Source organism: Bufo bufo, chromosome 4 (genome assembly GCF_905171765.1).
Source record: "Bufo bufo chromosome 4, aBufBuf1.1, whole genome shotgun sequence".
Taxonomy (NCBI): domain Eukaryota; kingdom Metazoa; phylum Chordata; class Amphibia; order Anura; family Bufonidae; genus Bufo; species Bufo bufo.
The window spans coordinates 473,294,601-473,315,135 of NC_053392.1; the positions used below are offsets into that span (position 1 = coordinate 473,294,601).

The 20,535-nt window shown below is 42.6% G+C and overlaps 1 protein-coding gene across 4 annotated transcripts in view; it reads left to right on the forward strand.

Moving 5' to 3' along the window:
- The window catches only part of SYNE1 (spectrin repeat containing nuclear envelope protein 1), a 413,129-nt gene that overhangs the window by 341,485 nt on the left and 51,109 nt on the right, over positions 1 to 20,535 (forward strand). For all 4 annotated transcript variants that reach the window (XM_040429494.1, XM_040429495.1, XM_040429497.1 and 1 more), the window contains 10 exons: positions 153 to 299; positions 407 to 561; positions 3,179 to 3,326; positions 6,838 to 6,932; positions 7,166 to 7,400; positions 11,129 to 11,323; positions 11,775 to 11,900; positions 13,881 to 14,036; positions 17,659 to 17,817; positions 20,239 to 20,405. In XM_040429494.1, coding sequence (XP_040285428.1) covers positions 153 to 299; positions 407 to 561; positions 3,179 to 3,326; positions 6,838 to 6,932; positions 7,166 to 7,400; positions 11,129 to 11,323; positions 11,775 to 11,900; positions 13,881 to 14,036; positions 17,659 to 17,817; positions 20,239 to 20,405 — 1,583 coding nt within the window. The remainder of the gene's footprint in view (positions 1 to 152; positions 300 to 406; positions 562 to 3,178; positions 3,327 to 6,837; positions 6,933 to 7,165; positions 7,401 to 11,128; positions 11,324 to 11,774; positions 11,901 to 13,880; positions 14,037 to 17,658; positions 17,818 to 20,238; positions 20,406 to 20,535) is intronic.

A 20,535-nucleotide genomic window follows, 5' to 3' on the forward strand; every position in this document is an offset into this window, starting at 1 on the left:
TTTCTATTGGAGCTTCCTTTGTAGGGTACACAGCTGGCTTTTCTATGTAATACTTTATGAACAGTGCATATGTAACTATTTCATTTAGTGAATATATTCTTTAGTCCACTATATAATAACATATTTCACGGTTGTCACTGGTTTTGTTGCAGGCCGGTGTCTTGGATTACGAAACATTTATAAAGAGTCTTGAAGACCTTGAAATGTGGCTTCTAGAAGCAGTAGAGGTTCTAAATGGACAGGACCCGAACCGATCATCAGACCTCTCGACAATTCAAGACAGGATGGAGGAACTCAAAGTAAGCAAGTTCCCAGTGTTAAAACCTTGGTTCTGTATAGACAGCAGAATACATGCAGCTATGTAGAACTGAATGGTTCCCATTTTTACTATATTTTTGTATTACAGAGACAGATGTTAAAATTTAGCAGCATGGCTCAAGACTTGGATCGTCTCAATGAGTTAGGATACAGACTACCACTGAATGATAAAGAGATCAAACGCATGCAGTGTATGAATAGAACTTGGACAATGGTCTCATCACAGACAACAGAAAGGTTCAGGTAAGGTTAATAATTGTATATTGCTTATGTATTGCCAAATGGCATAGATCTCTAGCTTGGGTTCTTTGAAGCCAAGTCCATTTACTCATGTTGTAGCTTCTTCTTCATAAACAGTTGAGTTTAGAACCGTTCAAATAAACAATTTTAATCTAGAAATGCATCAGAACAGAGAGATTTTTATATCTTCAGTACTGTCCTACATGAAGTTCCTTTGATATTTAGTCCTAGGCAGCAATGGCCATATTTAACTTTGGATACAATGACTACATACTGTATACTGAAGAAGCATCCAGTAAAATTAAAGAGCAGTACTTGGATCTGAATACTTTTGTAATTGCATGAACTTAAACATCTAGAATTGCCATGCTTTATTCAAAGACACCTATTTGCAGAGTTCCACCTGCTGGTTGCTCTTTTCATTATAACTTTGTCCACCTCAGTAACATCACTGAGATGGTCAAACATGCTCACTTGCATCCTTCAAATACCACAAGCCTTATCTCATGAAATAAGCTGTGACAGATACACAGAGAGCTACAGCAAAAAGGACATGCTCCCTGAGCTGTGATAGAAAAAAAAACTGTAGTAGAAAGTACATGCTCCCTGAGCTGTGATAGAAAAAAACCTGTAGTAGAAAGGACATGCCCCCTGAGCTGTGATAGAAAAAAACCTGTAGTAGAAAGCACATGCCCCCTGAGCTGTGATAGAAAAAAACCTGTAGTTGTCACGGCTGAGGATGAGGAGAACCCTCAGCCGTGCGGTATCAGCAGATGGAGTGGTCGCTGCTCGACCAGGCCAACAGGATTAGGGAGCAGGTGACCTCCTAATCGCATCCCTAACCTGACCCTGACTCCTAGCTACATGAGCCGACCTTGATGGTAGGAGGGCTCATGCTCCGGAACCTTGAAGTCCCTGCTAGCCCTCAAGATGGCCCTAAACTAGGAGCTGGGTAGACAGCCCGTTCCTCCTGGACATGGAGGAACAGGAGTCTAAAGTGGCCAAGCAACACAGACAAGGAAACATAAACAGACATATGGCAGTGACAGGTAAGTGAGCCTAGTACCACACTTACCTGCCACAGACACACAACCTGGAACCCAAGTGCTGCTGTCCACAAACACCAAAGTCAGAGCACACCACACACATCACAGGAAACCATATGCTGCAATAAGAAACGACCAAACAAACATCTACCAAACACCATACAAGAAGTAAACACACATCTTCATAAACATAGAGAATCACAATTTATGACCACAAGGGTGGCCCTCACTGGCAGATGGAAATGTGACCAGGAGAGTTCCTCCAGCTTACAACAAGGCTGGAGTACCCCTCAGACATCATGTCTTAACTGAGGCTTTATAGCCCATGCAGCCACACCCACAACCGGACACACCCAGTGCACACACACACTAGGAAGGAGGTTAACCCTTCCAACACCAGGGAAGGGAAGACATCAACTAAAAGGGGAAGTGCATACAATAACATAAAACCAAGTGCACACATACACACATCACACGAAACCGCACGCACAACATAGCAAGCTGCCACGACACAGCTCAGACTGCTATGCTGCCACATACATACTGTTGCCAGCGGCAACCACAGGTGAGACAAATACCAGAGCCCTCACCTGTGATTGACAACCAAACTAATCCGCTGACAACCGCATGCGGTTCAGAGAGTCACGGTCATAGCCATGGCCGTGACAGTAGTAGAAAGCACATGCCCCCTGAGCTGTGATAGAAAAAAAACTGTAGTAGAAAGGACATGCCCCCCGAGCTGTAATAGGGAGATAACTACAGTAGGAGGAACACACCCCTGAGCTGCCAGCAACTAGCAGAGCAACTTGATCAATAAATGAGGAGATCTCTGGATCCCTGTGAGGTACAGGGCTGGTTCTAGCTTTGTTGGAAAGGTATTGTCATGTACTATATAATGTCTGATTTTCATTTATTACATTAATCATGGGATATCCCCTTTAATAGTCGAATCTAGATAGTTAGGTATGCAAGTAATCAGTATCTGAAGAAGGGGATTTTATCCCTGAAATGCGTTGTACCGCTTGCTTAATAAAGAATCCTGCATCTTAAGCAAACCACCGGGTGGTTCTTGTGCCGTGGGACATTCTTCCTTGCGAATCTAGTTAGTTGGCAATCATGCAAAGATGCATGAAGTTGTCTGTTATATTTCAAGTACAGATTCCTTTATGCATTCTTCTCCCTGATATACTGACATATTGAGCAGAGCTGAGCTATCATTTTCTCCATAATTATTGCATAAGGCCACATGGTCTTTGATGTTTAGGTTCGGTTCATAAAATGAAAGCCATTGGACAAGCCTGAAATCACTGACATGCTCCGTACTTTCAGTCTTTGTTTCTAGTGGCCTTTTTTCTTTTGTTGGCAAAATATTATTGATGTATTTTATAGTCTTATTATTGCTTTAATAATCAGGATTCAATGTAGCATGGAATACTTCGAACACAAAATATAAAGCTGGAGTTGGCTAAGCCTTTCTAGATTGGATCGCATGGTGCATTATTGTAGGTGTATTAGTTTGTCTTCTAGAAGTCTTTCAGAATGGTGAATAACAGAATAATTTGATTGTTTTACAGCAAATTACAGTCTTTCCTACTACATCATCAGACCTTTTTGGAAAAATGTGAAACTTGGATGGAGTTCCTGATCCAGACAGAGCAGAAGCTTGCGGTGGAAATCCCTGGAAATTACCAGAGTCTTTTAGAGCAGCAAAGGGCACATGAGGTAAGCAGTAGGTGTTCACATTTCCTTCTGCTTATACCTAAGAGGTATATGTTGGGTATATTCTCCACCGCATACCACCAAGGTATGCAACTGTATACAGTAGTACATTTCTTCCCTTTATCACAATACAAAAAAATAGCTTTGCTAAAAGGTACTTCTTTTGCGGTGGCCGACATGGTATTAAACCATAGTCTGCTGCATTTAGGAGGTGTTTAGTTTTCCTCACTTCACTCTATATGTGCCGGATGCCGGTGAAGCCGAATCTTGGTGACTTATTGTAGCAAGAGTAACATCAATCAAACCAAAAAGAGGATATACAGGGTGAAAATTCTGGAACCACCCTGATGATTACAGGTGTAACTTGCGTGCTGCACACACAATATTTAACTCATGCAGTACCAAGCTGTTTTTTACCTTAAATCCCAGGCCGATTTTTGCAAATCTGACATGTGTCATTTTATATGATAATAACTCTGAAATGCTTTTACTTACCCAAGCCATTCAGAGATTTTTGTGACGCATTGTACTTCATGTAAATGATAAATTTGAGTCAACATGTTTTACGTTTATTTATAAAAAAGAAAATCCCAAATTTACCAAAACTTTTTAAACATTCACAATTTTTAAAATTTCATATTCTCTGCACTTAAGGTAGGTAGTGATACTTCATAAAATAGTTATTACTTTACATTTACCATATGTCTACTTTATATTGGCATCATTTTGTAAACAACATTTTATTTTTTGAGGATATTAGAAGGCTTAGATTTAAAAAAAAAAACATTTCCAAAACCCACTTTTTTTTAGGCACTTTGTGGGACTTACATAGTAGAAACCACCCATAAATTACTCCATTTTAGAAACTAAAATTAAATTTTATTACTGTAATACTGCAAGGGTTAACAGACAAAACTCAGTATTTATTTCATTCTACAGTTTACAGAAACACCCTGTATGTGGTTGTAAAGTGCTGTATGGGCACTGTATGGGTGGTATGTGGTTGTAAAGTGCTGTATGGGCACAACGCAGGACTCAGACGGGAAAGAGCACAATATTGTTTTTGTGTGACAGTTTTATTGGTACTATTTTGGGGTACATATGATTTTTGATCACTTTAATATTACACTTTTTGTGAGGCAAGGTAACCAAAAATGGCTGTTCTGGCATAGTTTTTATTTTATGTTCTTGTTTTTTTTTTATGGTACAGAAAAAATTATGTATTATTTTTATAGAGCAGGAGGCAATGATACCAAATATGTCTATTTTTATTTTTTTGTTTCAGTTTCACATGATAAAGCATTTTTGAAAAAAAAAATCATGTTTTTTTATGGGAAGAGTAGACTTTTTTATTGGTACTAATTTTGGTACATATGATTTTCTGATTGTTCAATATTATACTTGGGCAAGTTGACCAAAAAATGGCTGTTTTGGCACAGTGTTTATTTTATTTTTTATGGCAATCTCCTGAGGGGGTAGATCGTGTGATATTTTTATAGAGCGGGTCGTTATGAATACATCAATACCTAATATGTCTACTTTTTAAAATTTATTTATTTTATTATTGGTACAATTTTTGGGTACATATGATTTTTTGATCACTCAATATTGCACTTTTTGGGCCAAGGGTACCAAAAAATGCCTGTTTTGGACAGTTTTTATAAAATATTTTTTACAGCATTCACCTGACTGGGTAGATTACCTATGTGATTTTTTTTTATAGAGCCCGTTGTTATGGATCCAGCAATACCTAATATGTTTATTTTTTTTTTTTTGTTTGTTAAGTTTTACACAGTAAAACCATTTTTATAAGGAAAAAATCTTGTTTTTGTGTTGCCATTTTCTGAAAGCCATATTTTTTTTACTTTTTCGGGCAATATCCTTATATAGGGGCTCATTTTTTGTGGGATGATTTGATGATTTGATTGGTACCATTTTGGGATGCATATGACTTTTTGATCGCTTGCTATTACACTTTTTGTGATGTAAGGTGACAAAAACTGGCTTTTTTGACACAGTTTTTTTTTTTTTTTTTTTTCCTTACAGTGTTCACCTGAGGGGTTAGGTCATGTGACATCTTTATAGAGCAGGTTGCTACGGACGTGGCAATACCTAATGTGTATGCTTTTTTATATTTATGTAAGTTTTACACAATGATATTTTTTAAACAAAAAAAATCTTGTTTTAGTGACTCCATAGTCTGAGAGACATAGTTTTTTCAGTTTTTGGGCGATTGTCTTAGATAGGGGCTCATTTATTGCGGGATGAGGTGACGGTTAGATTGGTAGTATTTTGGGGGGTATATGCCTTTTTGATCGCTTGGTGTTGCACTTTTAGTGATGTAAGGTGACAAAAAAAAGATTTTTTTTAGCACCGTTTTTTTGGGTTTTTTTTTTGACGGTGTTCACCTGAGGGGTTAGGTCATGGGATATTTTTATAGAGCAGGTCGATACGGACGCAGTGATATGTAATATGTCTACTTTTTTTCCTATTTTTTACAATTTATTTTTTTCTTTATTTTGGGAAAAGGACGCTTTTTTTTTTTTACTTGAAACTTTACATTTTTTTCTGTAAAAGTTTATTTTTTTAAACTTTTTTTACACTTTCTTTTTTTTCCCACTCTGGGACTTCAACTTTTGGGGGTCTGATCCCCTTTACAATGCATCACAATACTTCTGTATGGTGATGCATTGGTTGTAAGTGTATTACCAGTGTAATAGGATTACATAGACTTACAGCTTCCTACCTGTGAGATCCAGGAGGCTGGATCTCACAGGCTCTCCCGGAAGGAAGCCACAATGCCTAAGGAAGGCATCAGGCTGCCTTCCCTGCCATCTGGTCCCCGTCATAGCAGCGCGGGGACCTGATGGCCGTCTGAAGTCCGCACGTGCTGCGGTCAGGGCTGACCGCGGCCGTGCAGGGGTTAATGTGCCGGCATCGGTGATTTCACCGATGTCGGCGCATACAGCAGGGGTCCAGCTATCAGTGACTGGCGGACCCCTGCCGCGGATCGTACGGCGCTGGGCATTAAGGGGTTAAAGTAACAGCCAGCAGCTCTACACTATATTTCACACTGTAACTTATAACTGGTACAGAATGAGTAATGCAATTGTAGAAAGCCTTCATTTCAACTCAAGCAAACTCAGTAGCCCATTCAAGTTTACAAAACCACATAGGAATTGCTGATGGGAATTGACTTTGTTGGATTATAGCGTACACTCTTGGTTTTCTACGTGCCATATCCTGAATTTCTGTAGGAATGTGTGACAGTTCTTCGACAAGTGATGCCATAGTGATACAACATTGGAAGGCTAATTAAATTGTCTAGAGAAAGTTTTATAGTGCCTGTCACAATTGAATTTCCCACCATGGCAATGTCCTAATCTGGTGACAGGTCAGTAAATGTCCAGGAAACCACCTGCCAAATCTTCCATTTCTGCATAACTAGCAAACCAGTACTGCTCTGCAAGGAGGTATCTGTGACAGGTATTAACTTGTATTTTCCTATTGTCAGCTGTTTCAAGCCGAAATGTTCAGCCGTCAACAGATTTTGCATTCAATAATTGCCGATGGACAAAGGCTTCTTGAGCAAGGACAAGTGGATGATAGGTACAGAAATTTTACACATGTATTGAATATGATGAGTGATTTCCAGTCATTTCATGTGCCTTAAGTAATCACTTTTATGCCTTAAAAGAGGAACACTATTTCCAGAGAACAAATTTTTATTTTATGTATTACATATAAAATCACTATGACCTCTTAGATAATGAGTAAATAGATGTTCATAGTTGTCAGGACGCTATACACATTTAGCTAACCCGTTATCATGTTCTCTCTAGGGATGAGTTTAACCTTAAGTTAGCCCTGCTGAGTAATCAGTGGCAAGGAGTGATCCGTCGTGCTCAACAAAGGAGAGGAATCATTGATAGCCAGATACGCCAATGGCAGCGCTACAGAGAGATGGCAGAAAAACTGCGTAAATGGCTAGTGGAAATGTCATATCAGCCAGTGACTGGCCTCGGAAGTATCCCTATACCACTCCAACAAGCCAGAACCCTTCTAGATGAACTCCAGGTATGTATTTGCCTTTCGTAAAGTCAAGATAAGTCTTTCATTACTTGTACATAGTGGGCAGTATGAATTTGCATTCTGCATTAATTTTTCAGTTATTGGGGGAAATTTATCATGAGAATAATATTTGAAAGTCAGGATAGGTCATTAAAATCAGATCGGCAGGGGTCCATCTCCTGGCACCTCCGCTGATCAGCTGTTTGAAGAGAAATCTGCGCTCATACGAGTGCTACCTTCTGTTCAGGGTAATTACACCTAAGTCGTCCCATTAATTTCCTATTCAAGTGAATACTACAGAACCGCCCCATAGAAGTGAATAGAACGGCATAGTTGTAATTACACCTGCTTACCACTGCGAACAGGTAAAGAGTGAAGAGAAGGCAGTGCTTGTACAAACGTGGCCGCCTCTAGCTGATCGGCCAGGGTGCCAGGAGGCAGACCTCCGCCGAACTCATATTGATGACCTATCCTGAGGACATCAATATAAATATCCTGTTCATAGTGCGCCCTGTGCTGCCTGTGCTGTTCATAGTGCGCCCTGTGCTGTTCATAGTGCGCCCTGTGCTGTTCATAGTGCGCCCTGTGCTGTCTGTGCTGTTCATAGTGCGCCCTGTGCTGTTCATAGTGTGCCCTGCGCTGCCTGTGCTGTTCATAGTGCGCCCTGTGCTGTTCATAGTGCGCCCTGTGCTGTTCATAGTGCGCCCTGTGCTCCCTGTGCTGTTCATAGTGCGCCCTGTGCTGTCTGTGCTGTTCATAGTGCGCCCTGTGCTGTTCATAGTGTGCCCTGCGCTGCCTGTGCTGTTCATAGTGCGCCCTGTGCTGTTCATAGTGCGCCCTGTGCTGTCTGTGCTGTTCATAGTGCGCCCTGTGCTGTTCATAGTGTGCCCTGCGCTGCCTGTGCTGTTCATAGTGTGCCCTGTGCTGTCTGTGCTGTTCATAGTGCGCCCTGTGCTGTCTGCGCTGTTCATAGTGCGCCCTGCGCTGTTCATAGTGCGCCCTGTGCTCCCTGTGCTGTTCATAGTGCGCCCTGTGCTGTCTGTGCTGTTCATAGTGCGCCCTGTGCTGTTCATAGTGTGCCCTGCGCTGCCTGTGCTGTTCATAGTGCGCCCTGTGCTGTTCATAGTGCGCCCTGTGCTGTTCATAGTGCGCCCTGTGCTGTTCATAGTGTGCCCTGCGCTGCCTGTGCTGTTCATAGTGCGCCCTGTGCTGTTCATAGTGTGCCCTGCGCTGCCTGTGCTGTTCATAGTGCGCCCTGTGCTGTTCATAGTGCGCCCTGTGCTGTTCATAGTGCGCCCTGTGTTGTTCATAGTGCGCCCTGCGCTGCCTGTGCTGTTCATAGTGCGCTCTGCGCTGTCTGTGCTTTTCATAGTGCGCCCTGTGCTGTCTGTGCTGTTCATAGTGCGCCCTGTGCTACCTGTGCTGTTCATAGTGCGCCCTGTGCTGCCTGTGCTGTTCATAGTGCGCCCTGTGCTGTCTGTGCTGTTCATAGTGCGCCCTGTGCTGTCTGTGCTGTTCATAGTGCGCCCTGTGCTGTCTGTGCTGTTCATAGTGCGCCCTGTGCTGTTCATAGTGCGCCCTGTGCTCCCTGTGCTGTTCATAGTGCGCCCTATGCTGTCTGTGCTGTTCATAGTGCGCCCTGTGCTGTTCATAGTGCGCCCTGTGCTGCCTGTGCTGTTCATAGTGCGCCCTGTGCTGTCTGTGCTGTTCATAGTGCGCCCTGTGCTGTCTGTGCTGTTCATAGTGCGCCCTGTGCTGTCTGTGCTGTTCATAGTGCGCCCTGCGCTGCCTGTGCTGTTCATAGTGCGCCCTGTGCTGTTCATAGTGCGCCCTGTGCTGCCTGTGCTGTTCATAGTGCGCCCTGTGCTGTTCATAGTGCGCCCTGCGCTGCCTGTGCTGTTCATAGTGCGCCCTGTGCTGTCTGTGCTGTTCATAGTGCGCCCTGTGCTGTTCATAGTGCGCCCTGTGCTGTTCATAGTGCGCCCTGTGCTGTTCATAGTGCGCCCTGTGCTGTCTGTGCTGTTCATAGTGCGCCCTGTGCTGTTCATAGTGCGCCCTGTGCTGTTCATAGTGCGCCCTGTGCTGTTCATAGTGCGCCCTGTGCTGTTCATAGTGCGCCCTGTGCTGTTCATAGTGCGCCCTGTGCTGTTCATAGTGCGCCCTGTGCTGTTCATAGTGCGCCCTGTGCTGTTCATAGTGCGCCCTGTGCTGTTCATAGTGCGCCCTGTGCTGCCTGTGCTGTTCATAGTGCGCCCTGTGCTGTTCATAGTGCGCCCTGCGCTGCCTGTGCTGTTCATAGTGCGCCCTGTGCTGTTCATAGTGTGCCCTGCGCTGCCTGTGCTGTTCATAGTGCGCCCTGGGCTGTTCATAGTGCGCCCTGTGCTGTTCATAGTGTGCCCTGCGCTGCCTGTGCTGTTCATAGTGCGCCCTGTGCTGTTCATAGTGCGCCCTGCGCTGCCTGTGCTGTTCATAGTGCGCCCTGGGCTGTTCATAGTGCGCCCTGTGCTGTTCATAGTGTGCCCTGCGCTGCCTGTGCTGTTTATAGTGCGCCCTGGGCTGTTCATAGTGCGCCCTGTGCTGTTCATAGTGTGCCCTGCGCTGCCTGTGCTGTTCATAGTGCGCCCTGTGCTGTTCATAGTGCGCCCTGTGATGTCTGTGCTGTTCATAGTGCGCCCTGTGCTGTCTGTGCTGTTCATAGTGCGCCCTGTGATGTCTGTGCTGTTCATAGTGCGCCCTGTGCTGTCTGTGCTGTTCATAGTGCGCCCTATGCTGTCTGTGCTGTTCATAGTGCGCCCTGTGCTGCCTGTGCTGTTCATAGTGCGCCCTGTGCTGTTCATAGTGCGCCCTGCACTGATAAATGGCAGGGAAAGTCTAAGGCATATTGGTACACCATAGCCTTTTTCCAGGGTGCGGGTGCCCACAGAGAGAGCTCCGAGTGCCGCCTCTGGCACCAGTGCCTTAGGTTCGCCACCACTGTCCTAGGTCATCAATATAAAAAAAGAGGACAACCCCTTTAACTTCTTCTAGATGTTTTTTTTTATTAATTTTCCTGTGATGTATATATGCTCACTATCTAGTACTTGTTACATGTTATTTATTAGGCTCTGTTCGTATCTATGCTGTAGCTTCTGTTTATAGCAGAAGCCATAATGCAGGGATGGATCCATTGTAAAGATTGACCTAGAGCCACCTGACAGACTCCATTGAGGTTTGTTCGGTCACATTAGGTTCTGCCAAAGCGTCTGTTGTTTTGATGGAAAATTAGCAGCGTGCATTGCTAAATTTCTCGGTCAAATATGTTGGAATCTGTGATGGAGTCAGAACCTTACCATTCATAAATTAGGACTGGAGCAGCATAGAGGCTAAGTTCCTAGCGCTGTTTTCCTTGATTCCTTTTTCGCCACTTAAAACCCATACTGTTTGGTTACTTGGCTTAAGGAAGTTAAGTGGGGATACCCAGTGAGGTTACAAACCCATAAGGTGGCCATGCCAACTTCCACAGTTTTTTCAAATGAATCGCGCACTGATTGTCAGTTTGATTGCTACCCGCAAAGCAATACGGTCATTAATATTAAACAATCTATTTTAACCATGCCGTAGAAAATCGTGGCAGCTTGCATTGCCCACATGGTTTCTGAAGAAAGATGTGAGTGACGACCACCTGTGTACAACTCTATAGAGTATGTCAGCGTTATAAATATCGTCAAATGCAATATTTTTCTTTGATATTGCAGCTTAGAGACAGAGTGCTCCACCGGCAGCAGGGGAGCTACATCCTAACTGTGGAGGCTGGGAAGCAACTGCTTCTGTCTGCTGACAGCGAGGCGGAGGCTTCCTTGCAGGCAGAACTCATTGACATTCAAGAGCGATGGAAGGCCACCACCGTGAGACTGGAGGAACAGAAGAAGCAGCTTGCATTCCTGTTAAAAGTATGTGTCTATTCTTCCTCATTGAAATCTACGGTTTTGGAATTGGTAGAATGTCAACTCGTTTCTCAGTCTAATTCATCAATGTGATGTAGCTGAGATCGGCCATTTAACTCACCTCGACAATTGCTTTGTCGGCCACTTAAACATGACTATCCAGACATTTCTATACAGGAGCCGCACACGGTGGCCATCCTATTGAAAGTGTTTTATTTTATGGATTTGGATTGTGAAGAATACATATTTATATTAATGGTATTCCATCAGTTTCTGCACACTGTATATATTGCTACATGTTCTGGTAGCCTTGGGTGGTTTCCAGAGGAACGCTATCTCAGAAGCTTCCTTCTGCTTATGTAATTAGCTCTGCAGTGTGCGCTTTACGACTGAGCACAGGCACAGAATCTGCATAGGCTCACGATCACAAAACTAAAAAATATCTCTGCCTTTTCAGGACTGGGAGAGGTGTGAAAATGGAATAGCAGAATCTTTGGAGAAACTGAGGACATTCAGGAAAAACATCTCTCAGTCTCTCCCTGATCACCATGATGAGCTTCATACAGAACAGATCCACTGCAAGGTAAACAGCAATGCTATCCGGTGCTGCAGCAATGAGACCTGGGCTTCATGATGCTATGTGGGAGGCTGTACGTCAGTGTATCCGTATATTGCATTATGTGAAACCTTTCCAGGGTAACTGGTAACATGAAAAATGTTCATCCATCCATCACGCAAGTACGAAATATTAATATTAGTTGTAGGCACCCTGATGTAATGCAAATTCAAAGTCTAGAAGTTATTTAAGACCAACTGGTTGTTTCTCTTATGGAATGGCACCAGCGTATCTTCCCCTATAAAACTTTTTTGTAATATAGTAACCATGGAATACTTTGCTCCACGGGGCTCTGGATTTTGTGTTTAAATTCCCTGTGACTTCCTGTGTTGGTGACCACACTGCCTATACATGTAATAGGGACATAATACCGGAAGTGGCAAGGTGATGCTCATCATTGGGAGAACAAGTAATGAGAAGGGTTAAATGTAATAAATAATGCAGCATACGTACCATAGAGCCCAATATTGTGTCTGTACTGCCAGACAAAATTCACAGTCTAAAAGGGATGACACTGTAAAGTTCAAACATTCAAGTTAGGTTGGAATTAGTCTTGCATACACTTCAGGGTTCACCATGAAATGCAGTGTAATCTGCAGCATGTTATAGAGCAGGAGGAGCTGAGCAGATTGATATATAGTTTTGTCAGAAACGATTCAGTAAAACTTGTGTTTTATTGATAAAAATTTCTCCAATCCTGGTAGTCTTATCAGTTACAGCTGTCTGTATACACACTTATACAGGCAGTGTTATCAATCACATGGCTACTGAGCTCAGAAAGAGCAGAGATTTAATGAGTAAAATACAAGTTTTGCTAAATGTTTTCCTTCAAAACGATATATCAGTCTGCTCAGCTCCTTCTGCTCTATAGCATGCTGCCTGCAGATTGTACTGCATTTTCATGCTGACCGGTTCTCTTTCATGTGTTCTCGCAAATTTTCATCCTGGTCTTGCATTCGTAAAATGTGTAAAAACTGTGTAAATGCGACCCCTACTCAAGCAGTAAGCCTATGGGTCAATCTTCCTCTGCCCACACAGATTGATTTTTGCTTTCCCCGAAAGAGCAGGACAGATCCACTTTAAAGTGTCCCTGTACTTTGGGAAAACTTTTTTCATAGATCGGTGAGGGTCTGAGTGTTGAGTGAGACCCCCACCGATAGCTAGAAAGAGGAGAGAGAAGAGCTTACATTTTAAACTGTATCCTCACTGCAGGGGGAAGAAGTGAGAAGGACTCAATAGAAAGTCTATGAGCCCATCTCAATTCCCACCCCTGCAGCAAGGAGAGAGAGTGAGCTATGTGAGCTCTTCTCTCCTCATTCTAGTGATTGGAGGGGGTCTCAGCACCCGGACCTCCACCGATTAAAACGTTTCATATGTTGCACTGACAAACATTTTCTAAAAGTTCAGTTCCACTTTAAAGCTCTCTGCAAGTGGCTGTATTACAGCTCCATGCAGGAGTCATACCAGTATAATTAGTAGCATAGATAGGGTCTAGTCCCAACCTTGACAGTACATGTACGGCCATTTGTTTTATAATTCAACACCCATAGAGGTGTATGGTCCATACTAATCCTTTGTATTCCTCTGATTTTATAACATATGAAAACGACAGCAAATCAGAAGAAATAATATACTTTATCAGATGCCATATTACAGAGATGACCTTTTAAATAGGTTATCCCATGAAGACAATCTCTGTCCAGAGGGGAGTATTCTGATAGGAGTGGCACCCTTACTTGAGACATCCTTATATTACATGGGACTGCTACAGGGGAGATGCCTGGCTAGCCATGGCTTTCCCCAACAAAATGAGCCGTTTGTCAGGGAGCAAGGGCACTCATCTGTGGCCTTTTATATGGGGCTATGCAGCCTGTTTGGTTTCGGCTTCACACACTTGTATTATAAACTTATTCTGTGCTGGTCACTATAACCTCTCTTTTTCTGTAGGAGCTTGAAAATGCAGTTCAAGGGTGGGTTGAAGACCTTGCTCATTTGACAGAACTGAAGAACTCATTTTCACCCTTCATCAATGCAGACGATATATCCATTCTTAATGAGCGCATTGAATTGCTGCAGAGACAGTGGAAAGAACTTTGCCATCAGGTAATTAGATTGGTAGATCAGTAAACCTGCTCTCAGTATCATCAAAGGCCATGGGGAGAGACAGCTAGGATGACTGCGGACATGTCAAAGAGACATCTCATTTGTGAAAATATTGATGGCGCCTCCTGTATTCATAAAAAATCGGAGGGTGAATGGATATTGTTCCTGGTACCAATATATTAAAGGAGTTGGCCACTTTCTGGCTACTGTTGACCAATGTGTTTGTGAGATGATTATAGGGCACTTACTAATCATTTTCTATAGTTCATAAGGTATTCTCCCTTGTTTGCAAAGTTATTTGTGCTGTCCATACAGAGATCCTGTCCATAAAATGGCTGCTGATGGAGGGTCATGTTACCAGGCAGATCACCTTCATGTGAAGTCTCCTCCATTCAGATACACTGCACCTGCCATCTCTACTTGTTCTGTTAGGAGTTTAGTGCAAATGCAGTGTATTTGAATGGAGGAGACATCACATGGAGGTGATTTGCCTGGTCACATGACCCTCCATCAGCAGCCATTTTATGGACAGGACCTCTGTGTGGACAGCAAGAACACTTTGTAAATAAGGGGGTATACCTTATGAACAGGGCTGTGGAGTCGAAGTCGAGGAGTCGGAGGCAATTTTGGGTACCTGGAGTCAGAGTCGCCAAAAAAGGAACCGACTCCGACTCCTACTAGATTTAAATTGGAATAAAATTAAAAAAGCAAGTTTAAATGTCCCAATTCACAAAAAGTTATAATTAATTACCGTATTTTTCGCCCTATAAGACGCACCTAGGTTTTTGAGGAGGAAAATAAGAAAAAAAATGTTTTGAACCGAAAGGTTTGCTTTTGGTGGGTTTTGGATGACACTATTATGGGGGCATCTGTGGATGGCACTGTTATGGGGGCATCTGTGGATGGCACTGTTATGGGGGCATCTGTGGGTGGCACTGTTATGGGGGCATCTGTGGATGGCACTGTTATGGGGGCATCTGTGGATGGCACTGTTATGGGGGCATCTGTGGATGGCACTGTTATGGGGGATCATTGTGGGGGCATCTGTGGATGACACATATATAGCATCTTATCTGATGTGTCATCCACAGATCCCCCCATAACAGTGTCCCTGTGTAGTGAATGGGGGCCGGAATCTGTTTCTGTAATGGCAGCGGGGCCCGGTGCCTGCTTCATTCATAAAGTGGGCGGAACAGGCGCGTGACGTAGTGAGCTACGCTACGAGCGCCCACCCGGCCTCCTGACTGCCAAGAAGTTAGTAGTAAGTAGTACAGCGCTAGATTTAAGATGATTGGAATACTTTAACAATACCCACAAGTTAGATATGATTACCGTATACTACATTGAGCGAGGCCCGGTGTAGTAGAATACAGTCACTGCACCGGGCCCCGCTGCCATTACAGAAACAGATGCCGGCCCCCAGCCCCTCCTCCCTCTCAGCCTATTTACCGGACGGTCGCAGCATTCGCCCTATAAGACGCACTGCTATTTTTCCCCCACTTTTGCAAAAAATACGGTACTTCTCTACTGTAAGAATAAAGGCCAATGCATGCAGTGCGTCACGTTACCGCAAAACGAACACGTTAAGTGACCGTGAAGAAGCATGCTTTTCATATGCTTCATTATATGGCACGCAACAGTGGCAATACTTATACTTTCCGATGTGTTGTGTTCCGCTGTTACAGGGAACGCAACGTCCATGGTTAACCTAGCCTCTCACTGATAACTGATTAAGTAAATATGTTTTTTGCAGGACTAGAGACACTTGTATAAGTGAAGGGAATGGATAGTCAATAGCTCAAGACTGAAGCTGTAAACCATTTGAAAAACTGCTGTCATTCAGCTAAGGGTATAAAAACTTGTAAACTCAGATTGTTAGCTTAAACTTTAAACATGACTATGGGATTCTCCTAAGGAAATCATGTTTTACAATAAATGCCCCTTCCTGGATCCTCCCACTGCCCTATCTTCAGCAGAAGATCAGCACACAAAGGAGAAGGCAGCAGCTTCCTAGCCAGTAGTTCTGTGGTAATGACATGTATGTTGCCTTTCTTTCCTTCAAGGAATGTATAAAATACATTTGCATATTAAATACAGAGGAGTCGGAGTCGGAAGTACCAAAAACTGAGGAGTCGGAGTTGGAGTCGGAGCATTTATCTACCGACTCCACAGCCCTGCTTATGAAATATAGAAAATGGTGCAGAATTTTAACAAAGACTATGTTATTAAGTGCCCTATAATAATCTCACAAACACATTGGTCAACCAGAAAGTGGCCAACCCCTTTAAGATAAAGATGTTTTGATTTTGTAAGCATGTAAAAAGGATTGTGCCATAAACTACTTTTCAGGGTGTTTTCGTCAATTACTCTAGCTCCCATTCATTTTCAATTTTTTCACATTTACCTCATTTGCAGTTTTCTCTTATCCCCCATGCTTGAATCATTCCTGGTTTGCCATGTGTCTGCTGTCCCATCATGCCTTGGGGCAGGGAGATGTGTCCTGACATCAGCAGATCATGTGACACTAACCACGCCCCTTGTTCTTAGCACTGAAGCTTGTGCTTCCTACATTTCAAGGTTCCAATGCCAAACGTAGCCTACAGCAACTGAGTACATCAAAACAGATTTGCCTCAGGGCACAGTTGTAGGCTAATAACTTTAGAATAGGGCAGTTTTGAGAAATGGTGGTTTTTGGGAAAAGTGATATAACAGCAATATCTTTTGAGCGATATACGTATATATTAGTAGCGCAACCCCTTTAATATAGCAGGGGGCTTTATCCACTGTCCCCATGATTTCCTTGTTAATTTTACATCCATCATATAGAAATGCCATGTTATATGCTTTTCTTGGCAATGAAAATCATTGGGATACCACCGTTTGCATTTTAGTTAGCTAAGGCTGGGTTCACATCACCGTTTCCTTTTCCAGGAAAAAAAAAACGGATTCTGTAAAAAATGGATCCTGGGCATCCGTTATGCACATTTTGCATCCGTTTTAGCCATTTTCATCTGAAATCCATTTTTTTTAAACGGAAAGAAGTCCTGCATGGATCTCAGATGGAAATGGCATCCATTTTTTTTTCTGTTCTTCTGACGGATTAGCACAACGGAAAATGAAACGGTGATGTGAACCCAACCTTACATTGACTCTTGTACTACTGAGTCTCACCATCGGAGGTGGCAAATCAGTTACATATGTATGAATGCAGCATCTAGAACAGTGCCACAATGTACTATTAGTTTATCATTTTATTGTAAGGGTTTAGACAAGAAAATCATAGTATTTCAACCCTCAACACCAAGCTAGCAAAAGGTGTCTTATGGCCAGCTGCAAAACATATGAGACATATGTGGCTTCATGTATATTGCACATAAATAAAATAAAATGAAAATCTGCAAATCGTTGCAAAGTCTGCATTCAGCCTGTCTAATGTCACCAGGATGTGACAATCATATAGCATAACATGATAGTTTCCTGTCTTCGTTTTCAGAGGTGAAGGCTACAGGAAATGTGCATAAGGGCTGGTGTGATGTGTTGAGTCCTGCTGTTTCACAGTACATCAGGGTGACATTTTAACAAAGTGTAACTTGTCAGTCATCTCTGTCTTCCCCAATTGAAGGTCTCTGTACGTCGGCAACAAGTCAGCGAAAGGCTTAATGAGTGGGCTATCTTCAATGAAAAGAACAAGGAGCTATGCGAGTGGCTGACTCAGATGGAAAGCAAAGTCTCGCAGAATGGAGATATCAGCATTGAAGAAATGATTGACAAACTCAGAAAGGTACCAAACTACCTCTTTCACAAAAAAGTGAACTAAGCCAGTTTTCCTTGATACTAGCTCTGATAAATCTCCCCCACTGAGTATAAGCTCTATTGATTGACATTGGGGTTAAGCATTTTGAGAATCAGTTGCACACATAGCAGCACATACACTGCAAATCCATAGCAGGCTGAGGATCCAGTCTCTGATTTCTGTTTTGGAAATACACACCGAATTTTAATCTGACGTTTACACCTTGCAGACACGCTGCATGTTTGCACCACGGAATTGCAGCAGAACATACAGCATATTACAATATCAGCAAAATAGATGAGATTTTACAAAATCGCATTCACATGCTGTGGAAATTGACTGTACAGATTTTTAATTAGCGGCATGTCAATTTGTGCTGTAGGCTTCCGCCTTGGATTTCACCCTGTGCAGTACATAGGTTGAAATCCAAGGCAAATACACAGCAAATACATTAAAGTCCCATGACTAATGTAAAAAATGAAAAGCAGACATCATATAGTAGATGACAATATATTTCTAACAAAGCTAGAACCAGCCCTGTACCTCACATGGATCCAGAGATCTTTACATTCATTGATCTGCTAGATTTATATCAAGCCGACAGCTCAAGGGGAGTGTCTTTTCTGCTGCAGCTCAGGGGGCGTGTCTCAGCTCTCCCTATCACAGCTCAGGGGGCGTGTCTCAGCTCTCCCTATCACAGCTCAGGAAGCATTTGAAAGATGAAACTGAGCATGTGCGGCCATCTCAGTGTACAGGACAAAGAAATAAGAAAAAACTGCAGGTGGTGCTGTACAGATACATTTTATTGAATAACTCTAGTGACTATACAAACTTTTTAATTACATGAACTTACAAAAGTATTCAGATTCAGGTGCATGGTTTGAAAACTGTAGAATATTTTTCATGGGACAACCCCTTTAAGTGTGGGAAAATCAGGCCCATAAAGAGCCAGTTAGAAAACAAAAGACCCCTGGTTCCAGCAATCTATTGTCTGCAAATGTGATGCACACTACAGTTTGTCATAATACACCCTAGACAACAACAGATTTTCCATATAAGCATATGTACAGTAAATGAACAACATATTTGTGGTGTTTAACTTGAAAATGATCAAAGAACATTTATTGTTAAAATAGTTTTTTCCCTCTTTTATTATACTGTACATAGCATACATGCATCTGTAAAGGCAAATTAAATGGGTTATCCTGTTTAGTCGACCCCTGTCGACATTGTTGATTGATCTTTTGTATATGACAATATAACAATCAATTTTTCTAGATATCTGTTAGGGCATGTGAATGTCATAGAGCAGGGATCTCGAGACAGAGCATTGCCTCAAAAAAAAAAAATCTCCCTTTTTTGAGGATTCAGCATGATCTTTTATTCTAGCATCACCCAATTATGTAAACGTATGTAATGTATTACCACAATTCTCCCCTATATTTTAATTATGCACCCACAGCCAGGGGTGGACTGGGAAATTAAAGTGGCCCTATAAAAAATACTATAAGTGTTGTTGTTTGGTCCAAATTGATGGAAGGCAGGGCCAGCGATACCATATTGTGGCACATTATACCATCCCAACAGAGCCAAATACCACAGTCCATCACAAAATACTGCCAGCAGCACAAAATACATCCCCAAAAACTTCCACTGGCCTCTCCCCTGGTCACCGCAAGATTTCCCTGTAAGGTTTATGGCCAACAAGTGATCAAAGGTATTTCATCTGCAAAAAAATCTAAGTTAGACCACCACCACCTCCAACTACTATGAAATGAACATACAGGTGCACACTACCATGACTGACATGCAAAAGCAAAGACACACTACATATTTAACAGACTGAAATGAGATGAATATAAAGGGGGAGATTTGTCAAGACTGACACTCTCTGTGCCGGTTTGGATACCTCCTGCGCTGCCGTCGCAGGCCGTGTCATTACTTAGGTGCATTCTCTGGCAGTCCCTGCACCTAAACAGAAATCTACTGCAGTTCCAAGCTGCCATAGACTTCTGGCTTCATTTGTACCACAAAAGTGGCGTAAATGAAGGTAAATTAATTTCAGTTGTTGGTCATACCGCTTTCCTCCACTTGCCACACTCCCTTTTGGAAAGGTAGGGAGGGCGGCATAAAAACAGGCACTTGCAACTTTTTTTTTCTTCCAAAAGTCACATTTAAAAAGTGAGCACACAGCTGGTGACTTTTTAAACTTTTCTGGCACAAGGGAGATGATAATTCTAGCTAGAACCAAATCTGTACTAATATTAGTAGGTTTCTGGAAAAAGACCGAGATATGTTTTTTCAGCTTTACCTGTTCATATTTTTTGTGTTATAAAGCTCAGGTACAAACAATGAACCAAGGCACAACTATAGTCAATAAATTCTTAAATATTTTTTTGTGCTAAACAGGATTACCAGGAAGAAATTGCTGTTGTCCGGGAAAACAAAATACAACTTCAGGAAATGGGAGAAAGACTTGCCAAGGCCAGCCATGAAAGCAAGGCCTCAGAGATAGAGTACAAGCTGAGCAAAGTTAGTGACAGATGGCAACATCTCTTGGACCTTATTGGTGCAAGGTAAGTCATAGAAAAACTGTTCCATAAGATTGTATACCTGTACTAAATATTTTTAGGAGAAAATAACATGCTGCCGTAGAGAGACATTCCTCATTCTGGACCCTTTTATTATCAAGAGTGAAGAGACCAT